The 18188-nt window shown below is 39.2% G+C and overlaps 1 protein-coding gene across 5 annotated transcripts in view; it reads left to right on the top strand.

Annotated features, from left to right (window-relative positions):
* The window catches only part of rgs3a (regulator of G protein signaling 3a), a gene marked incomplete at its 5' end in the record, with an annotated part of 153388 nt that overhangs the window by 66099 nt on the left and 69101 nt on the right, over positions 1-18188 (top strand). For 4 of the 5 annotated variants that reach the window (XM_082540981.1, XM_082540983.1, XM_082540984.1 and 1 more), the window contains 5 exons: positions 1370-1409; positions 1858-2189; positions 3669-3746; positions 6765-6876; positions 12306-12349. In XM_082540981.1, the coding sequence (XP_082397107.1) occupies positions 1370-1409; positions 1858-2189; positions 3669-3746; positions 6765-6876; positions 12306-12349 (606 nt within the window). Of the gene's footprint in view, positions 1-1369; positions 1410-1857; positions 2190-3307; positions 3411-3668; positions 3747-6764; positions 6877-12305; positions 12350-18188 lie in introns of those variants that run through there. The other variant, XM_082540985.1, reaches the window with a different exon arrangement.

The raw sequence follows: 18188 nt of genomic DNA, 5'->3' as shown, positions 1-18188 counted from the left end.
TTTTATGACAGGTGGTCTAATACATTTGTTAAGCATGCTTTTTTTTGCATTCAGTGATCTTGTATATGAGGTAAAAGCTTTCATCATGAAAACAAAATAAAGCAAGTCAACAAATCAAAAAGACTGATCTGAATTCCTAAGCTAACCGTACAATACTAACCCACTAACTAGATTCAGAATGGGTTTGAGACTTTCTTTTCCTGATATGAATCTAAGTATCTTAATGGTTGCTCAGCTTACACAAAACTAACTAACTGTATGCAACTGGTGCAAACACGTAGAGTCTCTGTGTGTCCTTGTTTGTGAGTCTGCCAACACAAAGCTCTGTGTGTGTGTGTGTGTGTGTGTGAGTGAGTAATCTGTGTGTGGCTACGTCATGAGGTATGCACCTTTGTCTTTTTCAGATCTAGGTTCAGTTAATGGCAGTGGTACCAAATTACCAAATTATAAGGGAGGGAAGGCAGGCAAATTCAGAAAAATTATAGGCATATTGAAGGAAGAGACTTCAGCTTCAGGCAAAACAGGAACATGCCAGCACAGTGAAGCTGGCCTCCCTTACAAATAGCTGCAACTTGTATCTCAAACAAAGGAGGCAGAGACTGAGGGGATTCTGTTTTGGCCTTGCTAAATATACTAAAAGCCCTGTGGAAATGGGTCATGTTAGTGGCATACCACAGATACAAAGAAGGCGCTTTGAAAACCAGCACTAAAGAAAATGAAATAGTTATCCAAATAAACAGGCAGAAAAGTGCAATAATGGCATATATATATATATATATATTATATGAACATTTTGGGACTTTCCAAATCCCTCTCCACCTGCAGATTCCTAGCCCTGCACCCTCACTAGATTGTGATATGTTATGACAAGCAGAAACCATTACTGCCTCGGTGGGTCCAGCCTAAAATTCAAATGGGCTCAAAAGTGTCCTAGAAACTAAACCGAATGCCATGCAAGAAACAAACAAAAAAATGAAAATGCAGAGATGCAGAGACTGGATAGTCAAAGAAAAAGAGACGAAAACCCAAGGCGCGCGCGCACACACACACACACACACACACACACACACACACACACACACACACACACACACACACACACACACACACACAAAACAGCAAAGACAAAGAGTATGGAATAAATATGGTAAAGAACCGCATTTCATTGCATTGTTGCATCATCATCATCATCATCATCATCATCATCATCATCAGTATCAGTGTCGGTAGAAAGTTAAGATCAGATTTAATACATTAACCTTTGTCATTGCTCTTGCATGTCTAGATTCATGTTTAGAATGTTAACATTTTCATTTTTGTTTTATTTAGATTGTAATTTTATGTTAATCTCATATTATTCTGCTTTCAGATCTTGAGGCCCGTTTACTCAGACAAGCAGGGTACATTAGGTAAGTCGCGTACTGTATATAATATTAATACCTGTTTAAATTAAATGACTGTTTTGTTAAGTGGTCTACTGAGTTTGTAGATCAGCTTCTATTGTAGAAGGCAACCTAACAGCCTCAAACTAAAGTATTAAAGGACAATTGCTCCAAAATATGTTTTCTACATTACTTATTTCTTTGCATTATATTCTTGTGCTTCTTGTTGGATTTTGTTTGTTTCGAACAGAACAATCTTGCTGTCTCCATTCTTGCACTCCCTTCATCGTCAATCTTCATATTGAGGATTGATTGACTGATTGATAATACTTTATTCATCCTGAGTGAAATTGGATTAAGGCTGCCAGCCTTGCCAGCGCCATCTTACCCTTCATAGATAGGATCATATTTGGAACAGTATCGATCTTAAGTACTGTTCATAATCTGTGTCTTCACTTTCTTTTTTGCCCCACAGCTGCGAGGTTAATCCCCACCCGACAGGCTCCTGTTCCTCAGCCGCAGAGTGGTGCTTTTTCTGGAGGTATGGGTGGAGTTGGTGGTGGCGGAGGCAGCGGCGGCGGTGGCGGTGTTGGTCTCTCCAGCCGTACCGGCTTCCTACGTCGATCTAACAATTCGAAGACATCAAAGGCGCCTCCTGCCTCCTCTAATGCAGCCAGCTACCAACAGCAGAATGCCAATTTCGCCAACTACCAGAACTGTACCATTGTCCGATCACATGCTCCGCACGCAAATTATGGATATGTTAAAGTGGCGCCCAAGATCCTTATCTTCCCCATCTTTGTTCAGGTACACCATTTTTTATGTGCCTGTACATCTTGATTTGGTCGTATCGTTTGTTATTCTTTGTCTACGTTTTACTGGACACTGTATTATATACACTGAAGTCCTGCTGTTCTACTTATACTTACTGCCGAGAGTGAGATTTTACTGAACCAATCTATAGTCGTTTGAACCCAAGGCAAAAGAGTGAATAGATCTAATTTTTGAATGATCTGCTGCTATCATTGTTTCAGTAGAGAGTATAAGACCAGATATGCAGGGACTGGGCAGAGAATGATATGCAGAGGCCCCAGTCTGGACTTGAGCTGTGGATGCACCTGTTCTGTGGTATCAAACGAAACAGGCCACTGAGATACTCTGAAAAACAGTTTTCACAAGCTGTCCAAGTATGATGAATATGATTTATTTCCCCTTCCGCATTTGTGTCAAAAGGAAACAAGACATTTCAGGTTTGCAGTTAGGAAATATGTTGACCTTCATGTCTGAGGTTCTCGTGTTTTGCAAGTCATCCGTGAGCTTTTCACACGTAACACAGACTCGATCTACATATTTTTTTCTGTCTTTAGGCAATAGCACTAACAGCGGTAGTGTTACCGTATGAGATGTCAGGCAGATGTTTTCTGTACACATTTTGGATCAAAGAGTGTCAAAGTTCTGTGCAACCAATTCAACACTTACTTCCAAAATCCACTTTCTTCAGAATAAAACGGCAAATCTAAGTGGGGCTACTCCAAAGAGGCAGCTTCTGTCAAATGAAGCATCATCACTTAATAACTGCTTAGTTTTTCACATGTGCGTTATAGTGTGTTGACCGCAGTGAGATAACTCTTGCGCCTGCACTGACATGTCAACTGGCTTAGCTAGCTTGAGCTGCGATAAACTTTCACACTCTGAAAAACACTGACTGTGCTGTTACTTTCTTCATATAGAGTCATGTATACAAATGTGCAGCCCTGACCCTGTTTCACACGGTATTCAAATGTTGCACATGTTGAATTGGGCCTCTGTCACACCCTGGACTTGAGAGGAAGTCCCCTCCTCCCACGTTGCCATTCTATTTCATTTTAAGTGTCACTGTCTTGTCGTGCTCAACCGCACATACCGCCTCTCAGTTGCAACTTGCTTTCTGTCTCGACAGAATCAGTTTCAGCGGCGTTTCCCTCCATAGAAAAGACCTGCTTTTGCTTTTAAGCAGATCGATTGGATTTGGGAGCCAAAATGGATTTGGTACTGCAGCTTTTCAGCTTACAAATGACAGATGCAATATTATATTTTTGGATTTTATGTTGAAAAATGCTCAACATATGTTTAAGAGGTTAGGGTAATACTAAGCAGAAGGAAAATACTTTACAAGTACTATTTACCTCAATATTACAAGCATTAATGTCCCTAAAGCGGCTGGTTATGAATAACGGGATGAGAACTCGATTCGGTAATGTTGCGTCCTCATTTTTTCATGAAGCCTGTTGTTTTCTGTTGTTACAGCCTCTTGACCTCTGCAGCCGGACACTCATCATATCTGAAGAGATGATACTACATGAGAGCAAGCACCACTCTCTTAAGGTAAGGGCCAATCAAACAGAGTGTCTGTTTTTGCCCGTGCTCATATGAATGCATTTAATTATTTTTCATGCATATTAAAATCTGTCTATGTCTGCAAACCTAAAAACACCCGCTTGAAGCTTTTATTTTAATTTAATGTTCTGACCAAGGATGTAGTTATTGATTAAAACATCTAAAACATTATGCAGGATTTCATTAAAGGTGTCTCTGAGATGCATAAGCCGCTATTTCAAAGAACTCTTTCGTTTCACTGATACAATAAGATCTCTCCGACCAGTGGCAAGCATTCAGTTGGTCTGGTGCATCCTCCTTTGTGGTTTTTTTAATTTGGCCAAAGTGAAAGTGCCGTCTCACTGCCTTGATTCAGAATTTAAGCGAAATATATATTCGTATATATTTATATATATATAGCTATATATGTATATGTATCTATATATAGATATATATATGTGTGTGTGAAAGCATGCTAGTATAAGTGTAAAGCGACATCTCAGGAGAGGAATGAAGTGCAGGAGCTGTCTGAACTGGAGCTGTCCACATGAGTCAAGAAAATCAATACTAGATGAAGAAAGAGAGCAGCAAGGATCAGACTGACAGATAAATTGTGTTTTATGCATCTGTAACGGTGGACCCAAGAAATACCAGCCGGAGCGACTTTTGACAGTGCAGAACTTTTTATTAAGCTCGGGTTGTAGTGGACACATATACTCCGCGCTCTCTTTCTCCGCTGTCACGTCCGTCTCCGTCTGTCACTGCCAACACATAAAGAGACACAATCACTGTCAGATCCCAGCACACCTGTTCACCCCGCCCCTGCGCCGCCCCGGGAGCTCACTGCGTCACGCCTCCTCTGCAGCTGGCCAAGGACCACACCCACGCCACAGCATCAAACATTGCTTTCAATGTACATTATTGAAAAATGTTATAAATACTATCAATTCAAAGTATTCCTATCCCTGTGACAAGTATGTAAAGTCTCAGAAATAGTCTGTAAATGTTGTTGTGTAATATGTATGAAATGTTATTCTGTAAAGATCGTATTAAATGCCAAATATTCATCGCTGATCTGGTAATGTAATCTTATAAAAGGCTCACATTTGCATGACCCCAATTAGAGTGCAGATTCATGGAAGGAAAAGCTTTGAATGTTTCCGCAGATGAGATGATGATGACATCACTGCAATAACCTTAAACTAGTTCACCAAAAACAGGTGGATATGCCTCGGAAATTTAAGGTGTTAAGTTGGTGTTTCAAATGTTTTATTTGAAAGAAGCACGTGAAACAGGTCTGTGTGGGCTCTAAAGGAAAAGCTTATTTCACTGCTGAATTCAGCTTTGGCCCTGTCACATAATCTCAGCTGTACGCGGTAAAGCGGAGCCACTGCTGGCATCAAAGTATAATAATGGACTCTCTCTGGGGTCATGGATAAAACAAATATTTAGCAGGCAGTGTTTGTCGAGAGGGAGTTTCTCTCCACTCTGCCACTTTATACAGGCTGTTTTTTTTTAATGATCTCTCTGTGTTGTTCCAGCTTTTGCTCTTTTAGTCTGGGAGGCAAACTAACATGCAGCACTTTAACATCTATAGACAAACACAAAGACTAAGCGGACCATTATATTTAGTGCAAAGTGAAACAACAGGATTTCACTGTAATCGTTTACATAAGAGATGCAAGTTGATTAAATCACCAGATTTTCAGGATGTATTGTATTATAGATAGATATATTATCAATAAATGTAACTTATTCGATTTACAAAGCATGCTAGTTCTGTATATTCTTGAACATTATATGGAACATTTATGTTTTATGAGATTCTTTACTTAACTGTAAAGAGTATATTGCGAGTTATGTTTTTGTTTGAGACCCTGCGTTTCAGTATAGGTACATTACATTTGGCTTTTCTCCACGTTATGCTTCGCTCTGCTTAACATAGAAGTGTAAAGGGTGCGCCCGCTTCTCCGTTTGTGTGGGCTGGGATATTAATGCATAAGTGCTCAAGGATAAGAGATTAAGAAAATGGATGGAAGTCTTAATCAGACAAAATTGTTGCATGAATTATTGAGCTTTTTGGGACAGCAAGTATGTGTGGAAAATGTAAATATTTGAAGTGGATATTTGATTTTGTGCACAAGTTTGCGCAAATGTTATACATACTAAACATGTGTGCTTCTCTGTGTGAAAACTGCTGCTTTCATGCACTTTGTCCTTTACTTTTCACTCTTACTAGCATTCTCTTCCACCCACTCAGATTTACACACAGACACACACAGACACACACACGCACGCACGCACACACACACATTAACCACATGCTGGCTACATCTGAAATACCCTCTGCTATCTTATCCCTCAGAGGAGGCCACCAAAGCAAAAGCATTGTCTTCAAATGTTGCCCATCTGCACGGATTACAGCTTATGTGTGTTGAGCTGCATGTTTGCACCTGCTTACGTAAGAGGTCTTTTTACCTTAATTTAGGTGTTCTCTTTCTTTTTCTTTTATCTTCTACTTGTTTATCTTGATTTCTTCCTCGGTTTCATTCTTTCATTCTCTGTTCGTTTGACTTTTTGAAACTGTATGTGTGTTTTAAACAACTACAGAGGTGTTCATTGTTTCTTATAGTCATTAAATGCCTCATTCAGTTAATAAAAGATACATTTAGGACTACGTCAGTGTAGACGCATGGTTGATATTCAGACACCAAACCACCGTGTGGGAGGATGTATACATGTGACCAGGGCTCTGTATGTGTGAACTGCATTTCCTGTGCTAGGACATGATTCGGGGGGAAACTGCAGGGGGTGAAACCTGCCAAATATTCAGTGCTGTACGTGTAGTTAACTGGGTTGCAGGCTGATTTTGTAAGGTGGAAAGCCAAAGTGAGATCATCTGAGATGTAATGCGCCCCCACCCCCAGTTCTCACATCCTGTTCCCCTTCACCACCTTCTGCCCTCCATCCCCTTCTTTTCAACGTCCTATTCTTCTCTTTTTAATATCCCCCCTCCATGTCTTTTAGGTTACTGTGTTTGTCTACAACGACCTAATGCTGGTGACGAGAGAAAGCGAGCCAGGCCGATGTAATGTACTTCAGAGTCCTCTGTACCTCCGTCAGCTGCGACTCCAGGAGGGTATGTAAGCCTAAACACGGGAACCGTGATTCATAGATGTCTGAGACGTTGAGGTGGTTATATAGATGAAACAGATTTCTCAACAGTCCCATAACAGCCAAAATCTGTGTGCAATCTGTGTGTGTATGTTATAAAGCTAAACCTTTACAATTCACCACAGAGTAAGAAAGGAAGTGTAGCACACAGAGGCTGTGCAACCAGAAATAAACACGGGGAGCTATGACTGCAGTAATACTTTCAGCTGAGTTTAACCAAAGGATATTTAGGGAAAGACGGTCCAATTTCCTGTTGCTTTGTCTTTTTATTTCACCTTGGTGTAAACAATCATCTCCTCTGCTGTTATGGAGAGAATAGTTTGGCCAGCATGGCCACGCAGAGCACAGACAAATCAAATAAATACGGCCCAGCGTAAATATCTGTGTTTAGAGCAGCGGGTGAGGACAGGGATGGGGTCAGGAGGCATTACTGGGACAGGGCCGGGTGAGAGGGGGGGCTGCTTAGACATGTGCATGGGCAAGAAACTGTACTGACAAGCTGACTGCTCCGGAAGTGGGTTTAAACCAAAATGCAAGCTTTATGCTTTGTGATCTGTTAATGTGATAACAAAAAATAAGGGAAAGGCTGTCAGAAGGAGAGTGTGTGTTCTGTACCAGATCAGTGTGGGGGAATCACCATGTAGGTTTTAGGGTGGCTTGAGAGAACCACAGAAGCACTGCTATGATTATGTAGAGAATGAGGATTACGAGTTCTCGCTTTCTAATATGATTACAGTTATAATAAAAGAAAAGTAACATGAAGGTAAAAACAGGGTGCAAAAATCTTGGTTTTCACTCGGTAACTAAAGCAGGTGTGAACCAGCATTGTACATGTATACAAAGTACAAGAAATGTTGCTGTTTCTTAAGTAGAATTAAGCTAAACTAATAAAAGAGTAATGAAGCAGATTCCTTTCTTCCAGAATTTGAAGTTTGAATTCTCCCGGCACAACAAGCCATATCTGTTTGGCTGCTGTAGTAAGACAAAAGAGATGGTTTTATGTTAGTAAAACAGCACACTAAGAGTTGATTTCAATACATATCTTAAGACCTTTAGTTGAATAAACTTGAAAAGGCTACCCAGCTTTTTTAAATTATTCATTTATTTATTATTTTTTACAGTTTTGTTTTCTATAGAGAAATCAGAGCTCACTTTCAGTATTTTCACAGTAACTGTATATTGGATCTAATCATTTCTGAGTCCTAACTGCTTTGTTTTTGTAGTTTTGTAGTTTTTAGTTTGGACTACTTGTACTTTTTCATTTTTAGAGTTTTATTCCCCTAAGACAAGAAGATTAAAAAGATAACCATAGATAATAGGACATGGAGTAAAATCAAACCGAATATTTAAAAACCTTTTAAACTTGTTATCTAAAATATAATAGGTCTTTATCATCATTATTCATGAAAACAATGAAAATACAAAAACATGCAATAGCGTGAACATGACAAAAGGTAAGCACAGTGAGGTAGTGTATACAGAATAACAGTGACATGTTTTTAAAAATTGCACTTCCTGCTCTTTGGGTAAAGATTTATTACTCCACAGCTGTAAGGAGGGGAGGAGGGGCAGTGCTTTTTACTGCCAGTGAAAAAAGATGTTTTATAATCTTTTGGTTTTGGACTTGATTGATCTGACTTTCTTCCCAGAACGCCGGGGTTAAGAATAGGTGATGTTTAGAGTGGGTGTGGTCCAATGTGATACAGCTGGCTGTCTTTTGGTTTTGGCCACTGAGGGAGGGTAGAGAGTCATCCTGATGATGTGCTCTGCTGCCTTCACCACCAGTTGTAGGTCCTTTCTGTTCTCTCCTGTTCAGCTAGGGGGGGGGGCGAACATGCTTTAACTTCCTCTAGAAGTAAAACCTCTGTTTGGCTGTCCCCACCTGATGGGAGATACACGTGGTCCAGGTGAGGTCAGCTGACATGTGAATACCAACAATCTACGTCCTCACTGTGTATGCAGAGTGTGTTTCCTGACGGCCTCTATTGTTTCCTTGGTTTTTGTTGGCAGTTTGTAGGCAGTTTCGTCATTGGCTGATATCAGGCCTACTATGGAGGAGATTTTACGATGGAGTTTGTGTCAATTATTTTTCATGTTGTAACAATGGACTGAATAATGGACTTGCTCATGAAGTCATCCACTGATTTGTGGACCATAGTTTTTTGAAGTTTAGCATCATTGACATTCATTTGCCAGCTTTGTTGTGTATTTTTTGCAATCAATTCGATCAATGCGTTGTTATAAAAATATCTCAAATCTTCAGAAAAGCGCTAACTGAGGTCATAATTTATGAGGGAAGCAGGATTGTTTTCTGGACAACCAGATCTCTTTTTGAAGCCAGAGCATTTGTGGATTTCTGACTGTTAGAACTAATATAGGTCCTTCCATCTTTTACACTCCTTTATTGACAAGTTTTGGTAAAAACTTTGAAATCATTCTTTCATTTTAACAAACTGTTAAGTCAGAAATATTTGTGACACATTTTTTGACAGGGATGAACGGAAATAGGACATATTAACTAGTTTTATTAATTGCAGCATTACATTGGAAATGCATTGTCATAGGATTTGACTGAAACTAGTAGCACTTCTGAGCTGTTCTTCTCTGTAGACACTGCTCCTCCTCTGGTCCAGTTCTGACCTCCATCCTGCACCCAAACAATCAGTGATCAGCAGGGTGGGGATTCAATTGAGTTTGCGTGTCTGTGTGTTCTTCATGAGAGGACACACACACACACACACACACAAATCTCCACCCTGAACCCTGTCATTGTTATTTTGCTTCAGCAGCGTCACTCAGGAAAGAGGCGCCGGGGGATTGTGTTTGTTTCAGTGAGGGTGTGTTTTATGCATTTGTGTGTGTGTGCGTGTAAGTACACAGTACACGTTCAGTAAAGGGGCTTTCCTGTGTTCCTGCCACCCCAATACTAGGCAGAGGAGCGTGGGAAACAATGAGAGAGTAAAAAACACATGTAAAGCCAAAATTACACTGTGTCAGTCTAAATATTGTTATTACACTAAACAAGCTAACAAGACTAACGCTCACCATGATGTGAAACCTTCTGACTCTTGAACCAAAATTCTTTATCTTTTACTTTCTTGGTACCAGGTAATCTCATCTTTTTCTTCAGTCGATTAACGAGAAAACTTGAGTGACTGTAAAGAACTGCAAGTATTATACCTCAGACAGCATTGTATCATGGTTTTCTTGATCCACTTCCATTTCAAATGATAACTTTTTGGAAATTAAGTACAAGTTTATTAAAAAAATTCTATCTTTTAAGAAATCTTTAAATTGTTACAGGATGTCTCCATCGGTATTATTCTCTAATTTAAAACTTAAACCTTACTCATATTATTAGCTTTTTACAATCCTGTGCAGTATGACAGCACTCTGCTTTTTGACATCAGAAATATATCCAACAGTGACCTCTGCTGATGCTTCTGCACATCACACGGGCTTTGGTTATACACTGTAGTGGTTCATTATAATGTGGAGAAAAATTAGAGCCAAAAACAGAACAAAACACACACAAAAAAGCAGCAGGAAGAGTTTTGGGCCTCCGTTGTTGTTTCCTACTGTCACTATTCAGAATCTGGATTCACACATGGCCTTGTAAGTATAGAAAACATGTGTCAATTTGTGCTTCAGAGAAGAGATAAAGTTTTGAATACTGTTTCTCAGTGTTGTTGGACTGAAAAATGACACTTCCTCACAGAAACTGTTGCATCACAATGACACCATAAAACACCATACAGTCTTCTCAGGTTGGCAAATACGGCTTTCACACAGATGATAAGACGTTTTTCTGCTACAGAGCATTTAGGAAGGTTGTAGGTTATGGACCTGGCATTTTGTATTTCTTAGATTACCGGACTGCACATAAGCAGGGGTTTCTTCCTGTGTATATTTGACCGTAGCTGACTCATCATTTTTGGTTGTTGTCACGTCCTGGTGAGATTTAGTTCAGAACCACTTGATTAGGTTTGGGGAAAGACTATGGCTTGGGGCATAACAGATGCAGATCACATGCTAAAACCTTCTCCTGTATGTCCTTTGTTACATCTTCTGCTTGAATAGTGGTTTGCCTGAAAAAAAGCCAAAAATGACTAGAGATTTTAAAGCCACAAGGGGTCGCCTAAACAAACATTGGCTTTAACCTCCTCAAGCAATCGCCCTACGGTATTTTGCAGTTTTTCTGGTTAGGGTGTGCTCCTCTAAATGTATTTAAAGGTAATCTGAGCTACTAAACTTAATTGGGGGTTAAAACTGAAAAGATGATCATAAAGAGGAGGAAAATCCCCGTTTAAACAGCATTTTGATTGTAAATTCTTTCAACGGAAAGTGAAGAGAGGTTGCTACTTTGGCTTCTTGCTCACTTCTTCTCAGCTGACAGCTGTCTCATTTGGTTTTGTTAAACAGAGTAACAGAAATCATCAGACACAAACCCACATAGTCCCAAAGCGTGATTTGACCATCCAAAAAGCAATTATGATGGAACATTCTGGCAACTCTAACACTGCTGCAGCCAGAGGGGATTGGTCTTCAACCAGCGCATTACACATTTCTTTCCTCTTTCTTGCTCTTGTTTGTAAGTTTATGAACAGACACGGGGGAGTATTAAATATGCTGGTTGGGTTAAACTTAAATCAGTGTTTGTGACAGTGCAGTTACAAACTGTTATGTATTAATCTTCTTTCTGTCGAAGTTAGAACATTTCCTCTGAAAGGTTGGGTTCTTTTTCTTTTTTTAATCCAAGCAATTTTCCACTAATTTCCAATGGGTCATGCTCAATTAATAAAAAAAAGTGCGCCAGTGAACATCAGAGACATTTGAATAAAAGTGTTATTTGGTCATTCTCAACAACAATCAAATGCAAATCATATCAAATAAAATCACACACACATTCCAGTAAGTGAAACTCATTTTTAATGTCTTAATAAACAATTAATATCTTTTAATAATTTGACTTTATTACCTTATTTGGCTTCGTAAGACAGACAGAGATAGATCTGTGGATGGATAGATTTGTTGATCTGTGTGTCTGCTTATGCGAAACAAAACACAACATTAAACCACGATGTATAAATTCTGGGGGTCTGAGTTCGACTGCGTGCGTTCACTCGATTACAACCATTTATCTTGACTCCAGACACACAGGCCTGTCTCACAGAGGGCTTTCTCAGTGAAATATGGGAGGATGTCTATGAAGCTGACGTACAGTAAAAGCTTTCCATCAATAAAAAGCATTTTGTCAGTATCGTAATCGGAAATCAGGAATGCTGCTTTGTGTACAAGAAGGACACGAGCGAGCAAAAAAGAGCGCACTAGAGTTGGCTTGGCAAAAAAAACAAGTCTTGTTAACATCATCGTCTTCCTTAATTTGTCTTGCAGATTACGCTGAAGAACTGAGATTCTACCTTATTCACATGACGGAGGTAAGAGAAAGTGTGTTTATGTGCGTGTTTGAGAAAGAAAAATTAGCAAAGACGCAGAGCGCCAAGGAGGGTTTAACTAGAGCGGCCCATTTGGTCTGTGAGCCAGAAGGGGCTATTGGCTCCGCTGGAAATCACATTTCAGGCAAGAAGGATTAGCAGATAACTTTAATGAAAGAGTTTTTTCTCCCTGTGTTTTCCTTAGTTCTGACTCCATCACAGGCCTCACTCCTTCACACGTGATTTTTCACATATGTTCCCTTACTGGAAACACTGAAATTGTTTACTTAGATGAAAATCTGCCAAATCATATATGCGAAGCTACCCCTGTGGTGACCCCTCATGAATAAGTTAGCAGTAGAAAATAGCTTTTTATTGAGATATTAAGAAATAAACATAATCGTCATCGAACACGTTAATGCGTCAAACGTGATGCGTCTCTCTGTTTACATCGTGATTTGTTTTGTTGCTTCGTGTGGGTGCGCTTATAAAGAAAAATAATAATAACTTCATGCATCTGCTGTGAGACCTCTCAGGCTGGCATTTTGAGATAAAAGGAAAGGTGCCATTATCATTGAAATGAAAATGGCTCTCTAAAGGCTAAATGTTTTCCAGTGTTTAAAAAACAAACAAAACATGGCCATAACAAAATCCCAGAGGTCTGAAATGAGCTCATATATATTTATAATGTAAATCACATTCATGAATACCTGTGTGAGATTTCATTTAGTGAATCACAATCAGTTTTTTTCTCTTACTGAGCTTAAAATTAGAACTTTTTAATCAGTGCTGCTAATTAACAGCAATAATTAGTCAAATTTTCAGTTTTATTATACATGACCTTACCATCAGAATCAAAATCAGAAGACGTTTTTATCCCCAAGGGGCAATAAGAACAATAAGTAGCCAGTCATTTGCTTTCCTCTTCTTGAGCTGCCCCTCCTGCTCGCACTTCTTGCTAACTTGATTGCATTTTTTTTAACGCTGCAAGGTGCACGGAAAGGAAATGAAAAAGCAGGTTCATTATGCTTTTAATGTTGCCATACATTATATTTTCATCACCTTTTACAAATTGCTATCATCCGCCGTTTCACCTCCTCCCCTTCCACAACGTGCACACATCTCTTATGCTGTTGTTTGCATTCAACTGTAAGAAGCCCTTAAGCGTAATAATATGATGCAGCTCCATTACTATGCAAATGTTTCGAAGACTTATATAAAAACATGTTCAGCGTTGGAAACCTTACTGCAGATTAATCCAGATTTTTCAGCAAGTCATCTGGCAGAGCATAAAAGTATGCCTCAAAATGCTTAAGCTATTAACATTAGCATGCTGAAGCGTTACTCATAGAGATTTATGGAGGTGTCGCTCGATAGCACAACAGCAAAGGTTAGGTTTGTGCTTTGAAACCATTTTATCATTTAAAAAAAATGTATTTTGTTTCCCGAGCAGGAACATGCATTGCAAAGTTGAATGATTAATGTTCAACAAACAACAGCCAAAAGGTGTGTCACTGTTTGCTATTTATCAACAGAAGCGGTGATCAGCAGTAGTTAAAATGAGCGTTCAACTTAAACATTTATTTTTTCGGCATTGTTTAGAAATAAATAATGAGAGAAAAAGAACACTTTAAAAGTGCATTTCTGTTTTATTTAATAAGAAACTACTTCCAAAAGGAAACCACACCCTAGTGGAGTTGTTTGTTAGATGTCAAATACAGGATACTGTAAGAAATATCTGACAATTACCAGGTCAGCCATGTCTGTACACATTCCTGTATGCTGTATGGTTACTGAAGATTAAAAGAAAGCCATCATCAAAAATGTAGACAGGCCACCAAGTATTTGTGGCCTGTCCTCTACTATTGTAGATGGTGTTTTTTTTAAGCCTGCTGCTTCTTGTTTTGTCCTCCATTTGTCCAGTTTCCTCATCCCAAGTGCTTTGGGGATGTCTTTGTTAGTGTAAAATACTATTGTGTGTTACCTTTCAGGTGTAAAAAGGGGGAGCAGTTGGGATGGACACCCAACTTTGTGAATAAAACAACTTGAAAATGACACGATGTAGGATTTTCAAATTCATGCCATTGGTGCATCTACCAAAAAAATCTCAGACCAGCTGAAATCTTGATCTCACGATCAAGGTCAAGTTTTCTGAAAATCTTGTGAACATGATAACGTGAAAGAGACGTGATCTATGATTTTGCAATTGATATAATAAATGCACCTGTTAAGAATTTCACATAAGTTCCAGTCTCAGTGACCTCAACCTCAAGGTCAGAGGTCAAGTTTTTGGAAAATCTTGTGAATGGGATGACTCAAGACGGGAGTCACCTAGGATGTTCAAACTTATTTCATAGGTGAATGTACTGGGAGACTGAGGTGAGCACTAGTGGCTTTATGCTATTTGAATATATGAGATGTACAACTAGTGTCCCATAAAGATAAAACAAAGTTACTGTTTTGGAAGCTACTTTTAGTTAAGCAAGGAAACACATAGGAGGTATTAGGCATTATTATCTTTACCTTACAATATAAATCACCTTGAGGCAACCGTTGTTGTCATTTGGCATTATATAAATGCACATGATAATTTTTAAGACCCCTTTCTTACACTACAGACTGAAGTTGTCAGAAGTGGTTTAGAATATAAACTGAAAACATGAACCAGTTTCCTTTTTCACAATCCAGTCAGACGTCTGCCGTTTGTTTTAGCTGACAGTGTCTGCTCATCTGGTTAATCTTTTCACTGAGCAACAGTATTGCATAACCCCCATCTTCTTTTTGTGAGCTGTGCACACACACAGACACACACACACCTCGTCACACTGTTTTTGCTTTGAAATGTGCTGCGTAACCTCATTAGCAGCTTATGAATCTTTAAAAGGGTCTATTTTTGTTTCTGACATTCCAGACATAATGAGAAGGGCCTAAAATCTGCCCCACTGGTTGGAAAAGAAAAAGGAAAAGGCTCCCATATTATTCACTCTGTCCAATTAGACAACACACATATAGAAACTCTTACATAAAGCAGAATGGAAAAGAAAGAGACAGAGTTTGAATAAGTTAATGGCAGGTTTTGGGTGCAGTACAAAACATTAAAAAACATGTTTTAGTGATTATATATCAGCTGTAAATAACTCTTATTGTCATTTGTCAGTGTTGTGCTGCTGATATATCTGTATATCTGCAGGGCTCTTGTTACATATATACAGCTTGTCAGCTAAGACAGCTGCAACAATCCTCCCAAATCTAATGCAGCATATATGGCAGGTATCATACAAGAAGCCAGTGAGTTGTTGTTTCCAGACAAGATTTTCTTGGCTTAGCTTCCTGTTTATCCGACACATCCATCCAAACTGGCTAATACAGTGTAGGTCCTCACTGTGCTGCCAGAAAGCTGTAGCTTATACAGTCATGGACTCCATACGATCTTTGAAGGTATTCTCTGGTATCAGGCATGGAGATGTAGGCAGAAAAGCTTAATTCCTGCAACTTGTTAGGTGGGGGTGGTCATGTGGGGAATTTGAAGCCAAGCCAACACCTTGAACTCGTCATCTCTGTAAAAAAAAAAAAAAGAAATTTATACAGTTCCCTAAGCTTCCTGATATTGCTTAAAGGGAGCATTTATCCGGGAAAATGTATCAGTCCAAGAACAGAGCCTCTGTGATGATCCTTTTAGGCATGCTGACTTGTTCTGTGTCTGTAAAAGTTGTGATGAGGGATGACAAATGCAGCAGTGAGACCTTGGATGACAGTAATGGAGACAAGTCGACAGTCCGAGACTATGACAGGATCGGTGGAGACTTCACCAGCGCTGTTTCTGTGCAATTCTGGCCATTAAACAAAACCCTTCCTATAAATTTGGACGTGTTAGAAATAAATGATGAAACCCAGGTGTTGTAGCTAATTGTATGTGAATATATAATTACAATTTGGATACATATTAGCTGGATTAAATGCAGTAACCTAGCTTGATATTAAGGACAGGTTGATTAGAAAAAAATAGAAGTGCTCATTTAAAACAGCTGTATTGTATTAAAAAAAAGGGCTTTTTATACACGACTTACTCTAAGATGTGAAATTTATCAGAGTGAAATGAGTGGAATTCCACTGCTTTCCCAGCATTCACAGTGTCGAGATGATCTTCCCTGATTCTTTGTTTCTTTATTAGAGGCATCTGTACTGAGTGTCTTATGCAGAGAGGCCGTAGTGTTATCAACACAACAGTTGGCTCGTGTGTGTATGTGGGAGTAAAGTTATCTGCCCTCCATTGTGTGTTAACACATCAGAGTCTTGATTAGTCTCAACTGAGTGGTTATGTTCCCTTTAATAGGGTGCATTGGTTTGTAAAGTGAAGAGTAAAAGACACAGATAAAAGCACAGATAGGGAAAAGATATTAAAGGAGTAGTAATAGGGGATCGTACCTCCTGACCACCAGAGGGCAACGATGTGTTGAGTAGCAACAGTTAGCACAATAGAGAATGTAGCAGAATGCCTAATTGAATTGCACTAACATGTTAAAGCGACCCTGTTCATTGATGTACCGTCATTACCTTTGGCTTGATATACATTGTGCACAAATATTAGTAATTCAGTTATCGGACTAAAAGAAGAAAAGAAACCTGCATTTGTACGCATCCACAAAAAATGAAGACTCCTTTAGCATTTCTTAACTGGCGCCCTTATCGGGTTTAATCAAAAATATTAATGTCAATGCAAATACAGCGTCAGATCTGATTTTATTTACCATTTTCTGACACGTCACGCTTAATTTTCATTTTTAAGTAAGATTTAATAAGGTTTATTTTTACTATGATTCTCTTCTGGACCTCCTTAAGAGAAACAGCAGAGACTTTCGTTCTGCAGATGTGAGAAAAGCTCCCGTTTCTCATGAAATTGTAAACAGTTATAAAATCCTCTCTCTTAATCTGTCTGCCTGTGACACTGTTACAGTCCTCTTCCTTCCTTTTGTCTACTCCTGCCCTTCTCCTCCGTAACTGGAGGTCATCCTATTTTAGATCTCGCTCAAAACAGGACTGATCTAACCCAGATTTATACGTGAAAAAAAGTGTGTGTGTGTGTGTGTGTGTGTGTAGAGGGACAGGAGGGTGCAACTGGAAATTCAAGTGTGAGTGTGCGTCTGTAAGTGTGTCAGTGACGCAGGAGAGGAGAGAAAGTAAGGAAGAGTTGAGTAGGTAAATGAAAAGAAAAAAAGACAGACAGAGAAAGGAGAGACAGTTGAATGAGATTATTTACCGGTGGGCTAAAATCGTAGACTGATCATGGGCAACCTGGCTGACCGAGTTGGGCCTAAGAAAAGGTTCGTCAGGGAGGCGAGCTCTCTTCAGCAGCACCTGCTATCTGACAGTGGAGATGTAAGTGTCGAGAGCACTCTTAAAAACAGAGACTTCTGCTGCTAACTGACTTCTGTGTCAGGACAGCAAGAGCCGAACTCAAAGTGGCATTTTCTAGAGTGATAGATAACAGAGGAAAATTATTCTATCTGTTAAAAAAAAAGATTTTCTGGTTGTTTTTTCCTCATGGAAGTTAATTTATCATAGTCTGAACATGAATATAAACATTCATTTGGACAAAAGTTACCTGCATGTGTGTAAATTTAGAGGTTACCTGTGAGTATTTAATGGAATGTAATAATCTGGTGCTTTATGGCGTACCAAAACTTCCTGTCTGAGTATAGCTCTTCTAATAGTTGCTAAAGTGTGTGGATTATTCAACAAATGAAAGATGAGAATTCCATTAAGTGAAGTGCATGGTCTCTCATTTACCACCGTTTCCAAGAAATTGCCATTAGTGTCTGACTGCAGCGCAGTGGAGCACCAA

Source organism: Aulonocara stuartgranti (genome assembly GCF_965226115.1).
Source record: "Aulonocara stuartgranti genome assembly, chromosome: 7".
NCBI classification, from domain to species: Eukaryota; Metazoa; Chordata; class Actinopteri; order Cichliformes; family Cichlidae; genus Aulonocara; species Aulonocara stuartgranti.
The sequence above is the reverse complement of the archived record's forward strand: the minus strand, read 5'-3'. Positions and strand labels throughout refer to the sequence as shown.